Source organism: Echinops telfairi, unplaced genomic scaffold (genome assembly GCF_000313985.2).
Source record: "Echinops telfairi isolate 266 unplaced genomic scaffold, ASM31398v2 ScPeMD7_7469;HRSCAF=8507_1, whole genome shotgun sequence".
NCBI classification, from domain to species: domain Eukaryota; kingdom Metazoa; phylum Chordata; class Mammalia; order Afrosoricida; family Tenrecidae; genus Echinops; species Echinops telfairi.
Window position 1 is genome coordinate 19,006,511 of NW_022111373.1, and position 6,361 is coordinate 19,012,871.

General features: G+C 45.1%; 1 protein-coding gene across 1 annotated transcript in view; it reads right to left on the bottom strand.

Annotated features, from left to right (window-relative positions):
• Positions 1–2,088: 2,088 nt before the first annotated feature.
• Positions 2,089–6,361, bottom strand: part of PRDM6 (PR/SET domain 6) — a 106,647-nt gene continuing 102,374 nt past the window's right edge. Inside the window, exon 7 of the mRNA XM_013004459.3 lies at positions 2,089–2,918. Coding sequence (XP_012859913.1) covers positions 2,804–2,918 — 115 coding nt within the window. The 3' untranslated portion in view covers positions 2,089–2,803. The remainder of the gene's footprint in view (positions 2,919–6,361) is intronic.

Genomic DNA, 6,361 nt, shown 5'->3' on the forward strand with positions numbered 1-6,361 from the left:
GGGGGGCTGTAACATGGCTATATGACCAATGCTGGATGGCTTGAATCTGGCACTGGCTCAGAAAGTGAGAATTATGAACATGCCCAAATGTCTAAAAAACAAAATCCAAAGTATCCAATTTTGCATTTGTTGACTAGAAAAAATTTTGTTTTAACCAATTTGGTGGAAAATGTATGCTCAAAATCTCTTGATAGTAGAAGAGAAAAATAAGACTTAAGGGAGCAAAATGCAGGAAGAAACCTTTGATGCAGCTGTTACTGCACCATTCAGTGGGTGGCGAGCACAGCCATCTGAGTGGCACAGGTCAGTGTTATGAAATGTTATGAAAATGATTCCCCTGCCAGATTGCAAGAGGGGGGTAAAGTCTTGTCATGAAGGGCTCTCATTATCTCATGTGGAGTCCCAGAGGACTGACCCGAGAGAAATGTGCTCAATTGTAAAATGAGGCAAATGGCTGGACTAATTTTTCTCACTGGAAAAAATATTTGAAACATACAGATGAGTACCTTATTATCATCCTCAAGAAATGCAATCAAAGGTTTCAGCTAGCTCATCTGAGGAGTGTAGCTGTCACTTTCTTGCAGCTTAGGGTTAATGTGACTATGTAGTCTGTCCACCCTTCCTAAGGACATTCGTTGTTGTTAAACCTCTCCACCCATTACTCTCTGCTAGATAGAATATTTTCAACCAGCAGCAGTTACATAAATGCATACATAAATTGCTTGCTTACTTCCATAATCCTGAGGCAGTAAGAACTGGGTAGAAATTCTAGGTGAATGACTTAAGATTGTGAAATGGGTCAAAATGAGGTAGCACGCCTCTTTGGTGACCCACAGCCCTATAGATTATTCACATATATTCATATATAAGTATTCCCAACTACAAGCACCATTATTAAAAGCCCTTCAAAATTGAACTCATTGCCATAAAGCCAATTCTAACTCATAGTAAATACAGACTAGAACAGCCTAGAAGGTTTTCAAGGCTATAACCTGTACAGGGGCAGATTCACCAGGTGTCTTCTTCTCTGGAGCACCTGATATATTTGACCAGCCCACCTTTCAGTTAGCACTCAAGTGCTTCGCCTTGGCCATACCATGGCTCCCACCCTTATTGAGGCCATGTTTCATTCTGTTTTAAAGGGATTGGCAGTTGGGGGTGAAAGGATGGGGGCCTAAAATTGAAAGGAAGGAATAGTATCTGGAAGCCACATACATGATGATTATAAATTAAATTGCAACCACCCCGTATCCTTGCCTTTCAGTAGTGCCTTGAGCTACGGTCTCAACATTTCACTGAGAGAGCTAGAAGTCTGGGAAGTCCTTAAAAGGCTGTGCCCTCCTATCTGATGGCTAAGAGCTCTACAAACAGGAATTGCTGTTTTATGCACTTTAGAGGAAAAGATTTGGCTTTCTCTGAACTGGGCACATAGGTAGACTCAGTCTCTGATACCCTGTTGGGAGATAATGAACCAAGAGTGCCAACAGTGGTCATTCTTTGGAGATGGTAGTTCATTTCATGATATGTGAGCCAATTGTGTTGGGCACCATTGTTAACTACCAGTGAGCAAGCTGAAGTTAAATTCACTTGTCTTGCATTCAAAGAATTGTCAGATTGTACACCCAATTCTTTTTCTTTCAATTTCCTAATCTCGAGGGGCGAATATTATCAAGGGCTGGAGTAGTTCACAAGGCAGTTCTTGGGCAGTTGTTCTAACACAACCCTCTCTGCGGTTCCTTCACTCAGTGTTGCCTGGTCAGGTCTGTTTTCTACAGAGGCGGAGGCTCCTCCCACCCTCAGGACTAGTAAACAGCCTGCCTGGGGCGGCCCGCGTGAGGACGGATGATGAAGCTGCCCATAAGAACCTGGATAGTTGGGCTGGGCACTCAAATAGCAACTCCTTTCAAAACAAGGCTAAAAAAATAAAAGTACTTGAAACCTAATTCCTTATCCTCAGCTTCACACCGAAGAACTTTATTTTCTTGTTCTTTTTTATTTTAATAAGCTAAAATGTTATGGAAAACACATTTTTCTCAACTAGCTGCTTCAGAACCATATAGTGTGTCATGAAGCTCCATACGTTTGAAATGTTTTCAAAATCCTGACAGGACAAAGACAGTGCCCCCCTTTTTTATTTCTCCATCTGATTTTGGAAGGGAAACCATTCTCTTCCTTTTCGCCAGGGGCTCCCGCATCTAGCCAGGCCGCCGAACGAAAGGAGCCGCACGAAGAGTGGAGGAAAAGCGAGGTGGAGACCGGGAAAATGGACTGCCTCTCGGGCCGGAGCTGGTACTGACTTAGCGAGGGCGCTCTTGTCTGCTGCCACACGTCCCTGTGGACCTCCGGCCGGGCCAAACGGAAACAGCAGGCAGAGAGGCTGTACAATGGGTCCCCTGAATCATGCTACTACAAAACCAACACGAAGTGCAACGAGAAACCAGTCCCTGTGCATTCTCAGTCACAGCGGTAGACGGAGGAACCCACATGATTCCTTCCTTTGGTATTAAATAACAGTTTTTTAAAAAAGCTTTTTAGAAACAAAGCAAAGACATGGTGGGTCTGGAAATGGCAGCCACCCCAGGTTAGTTGTCCTCTCATCCCTAGTCATAAATAAATAATCTATTTCCTGGTCTGACTCCCAACGCCAGGATCAATATCTCTTAACATCTTACTTATTTTATTACTGCTTTTGGTTTTCTGGGACTGATTGAAAGTTGCTCAGAGGAAATCTTTGGTTTTGCTTAAGTGTCCGTGACATTTAATCATGACTTTCCTTGCAGTTTAATTCCAACCAGTCAATCAGTTAATCCACTTCGATTGATTCTGGGCTCTCGGTTATTGGCTTGCACTCATTGGGCATCCGCTGGTGTCGGCTCAGCTGGGTGGCCTGCGTGAAGCTCCTCTCACACCTCTCGCACCTGGTGGAGGCAAGAGAGAAAATTGAGACCAGGGAGCGGGGCCTGCAGGGTGATGGGCTTCCTCTCATCCTGCCTAATCAGAACAGACACTCCAAAGTGGCTTCAGATTTTACTAGCTCAAGAGGTTTAATTGGTGGCTCCTTTCAGGGCCTGGATGCCTGTGATGGGACAAAGCCCATCTGATGGTGAACAGAGGGATCTGTCAATAGGCAGGGGGAAGGTGATTTCTCCAGAGAGCCCTGTCCTGCTGCAGCTCGGATCCCTGTCAGTTCACATAGATAAAGAACAAAAAGAGATTTTTAGGAGTAAGCCATCAAAGCAGCAGCTTGTCTGCAGTTTTCTGCTCCGTAGCCCCAAAGAGAAATTGATGACAAATAGAATTTCACCTGCTGCTCATTTAAAAACAGGAATTCCCCTCGCTCGCTCGGCACAGCAGCCAAAGAGCGATCAGCTCTGAATTTGGAAACTAGAGGAAGCTGGATATTAATTAGTCTGCAGTGGTGGTGGGAGGGTGGGTTTTGCTGGCCACCTCTTGTTGTTGTTGTTGTTTATTTGTTCACTTTGAGCAAAAGCTAGGGTATCACCGCCCAGCCATATTTACAGTTAACACAATGCTGGGTGACAGGGAGCTCAGGAACTGGAAATCGATGAATGTCTGCATAGGTGGGGATGTTCGTGTCCCCAGAAAAGGCAGCGAATACATGTGGGCCAGGCCGTCTGATGAGGAGGAAACTGACTTCACTACCTCAACAATATTGCCTCTCTTTAACATAAAAAAAAGAAAAGAGAAGCAATCTAGAGACCGTGGGCCTTTCTCTCCATCTATTCCTCTCACCAAACACGCACTTCTAGGGTGATAGCTGTACAAGCGGCCAGAACAAACAGAGCCTGCCGCTGGCCTCCAGTGCCTCTGTTGTGTTCCTGGCTGGTGGGGTGTGCTGTGCACCTGTACAGAGATGAACGGTGCCGAGCAGCTCAGCGCAGACAGTGACCCCATCACCAGGACTGGCTAAGCACAAGGCTGGGGTCCAGCTGAGCCATCCCACGCATTCCTCTTCTCAAACCTTGGAAGAAAAACGGATCCAGGAGTCACTGCAGACAACTGTCCCTCTTCAAATGACACAACACGGGCTTTTCGAGTCCCTGTACTCCTGGGACTCTGGCAAAAGCCACCATGTGCTCCCGAGAACCATAGATAAAGAAGCCATAAGCCCAGTTACCCACTATGCACTCCTCCTATTCCTCCTCCTTACTGAATTATAGCAGGTGCCTCACAGCAGAAATCATTACTACAAACATAAAACACTCATCCACCACGGTGAGTTGTGCACACCTCAGCACGCGAGGAGGCTGGCGCTGGACTCATGCACTTGGATGTCTCGGGCTCTGCACCCCGGAGGGAGTCAGTGTGGAGTAGTTGTGTTTCTTTCATTGTTTTTCAAGGGGTACTTTTAGCAGCCTGTTCCACTGTTAAAAACTACAGTGTGATCTTGAAAAATGTATAATGTCAGCCTTAATGTGTCAGGCCTATCAGCTCAATGAAAATAACTCAGAAGTATTGATCACTTAGTGATTTTCGGTGGCTTCATTAACATCCATGGGCAGCTCATCCCCTCTCCAGAGCTCCCGAAGTGCTGATGACTCGTTCGCAAAGTGCTGATTATTTATTAGAAAACTGATTAGTTGCTGGATTAGTGTGTCAAAATATACTGCCTTTCACTGCTTGACAAACTTTCAAATTATTATATCTACACACACCCCTTTTTTTAAGCTCTAGAATCAATTTCAAAGACAGGGAGGAACTTGAGCAATTGTGAGGAATGTCAATTCACCTGGGCCATGATTGTGCTCTTCTGATCCTGTGTGTTAGAAAAGGAAGCATCCAGGTAAGTCGGACGTTTAGTGCCCCACATAAGGACTAAAACTTACCCTGTATGTCATATTTATACATCCAGACTGAATGGAGATAGTAAAATGAGAGTTAAATTTTGCTCAAGTGTTTGTTTAAATGCCTCACAGATGTCTATAGACATAGGACAACTATAGAACTCAGAAAAATTCACAAATCCAATTTACAGGGTTTACAAGAAGAAGATTGCTGTAAAATATCCTCTCTAGTGCCATCTGCTCAGTTAGAGTGAGTAAAAATGCACAGAGATGTGTGGAAAATTACCTTCGCTTCAGTTCCTTTCCTAGAAATTTCCATCTTCTTGAGAAGAGTGAGGAGTTGCAAGAATGCACATCATGTGTTTGTGGAAGCGAGAGAAGCTAGGTATAAAAATGTTTCTCTCTCTTTTTAAATATGGGAAAGGCCTTGGTTTTATGTTACTATCTTCCATTTCAGAAAAATTCCCTTCATGAAATATTTCCATAGTTTAATGAAACTCATCAAAACTAAAGTACCTAGGTGCTAGCAGGTCAGAGCCCTGGCTTCGAGCATTTAGCATATAATTAACACTAAATAACAATCCCAAACAAGTGATTGGGTGTAGATGTGTGTAAGACTGGGTTCGTGTGGAGTACAGTACTGTAGTGCACTAAGACAAGAAGCTCTGCTGCCCAAAGGCTGCTTCCCGAAAGTTTGTCAGTTTGAACCCATCCAGCAGCTCTGTGGGATATAAAATCTCATGATCTGCTCCTGTCAAAGGTGCAACCCAGGTCACCCATGAGAGCAGTTCTACTGTCCTGTGGGTGCCTGTAAGTCGCCTTACAACGCCATCAACAACAATTGAATCCGAGGGAAAGAAAGATGGGAGCAAACAAGAGTGGACGAAGGACGGGTGCCTGCACACAGAGAGCGTTCCTTGGCATCGGGGCTGCCCTCACAGCCTGGGAAGCAGCACTTCAGGAAGATGTGAGGGGCAAGTCTTCCAGATATTTCAGCAGAGAGTGTCTCCAACTTCCTACCGGCATGGGAGACCTCATTAGATTTGATTTCCTTTTAGGTTTGAGTTCATTGTTTGCTTCTTGCCATTTCTGATTGGATGATATGCACAGGAACCTTAACAACCGCCACCTGAGACTGACGGAGGAGCAATACCATGGAATGTTCTGGTCCGGGGAGAACTTGAGGTACGCTTTCTGTGCCTCTACAATCACACAACACTCGCAGAAAGGAGCCAAATGGCACTGGGTCTCACACACAGGATGTGCTCAATGTATATTTGTTTTGAATTTTGCCTAGATCTTGTTCCAACATCAGTGGTCCTTGGGGATATCCTCTCAGTTTTATACCAAGCCCAAACTGCCTTTATGTGAAGCAAAACTCGAATGATGGGCGGTCCCACCTGTTTCTAACCAAGTTGAAGAGAGGGATGCCGCCTGAGGACTGCCCTGGCTTGCTCTGACAGCTCCAGGCTGCAGAACCAGGCACCAAGCAATCCAGAAGGACCCTCCCAGGCAGACAGCGCAGCCTACCGGGATCTTGAGAGATTATTTTTAAT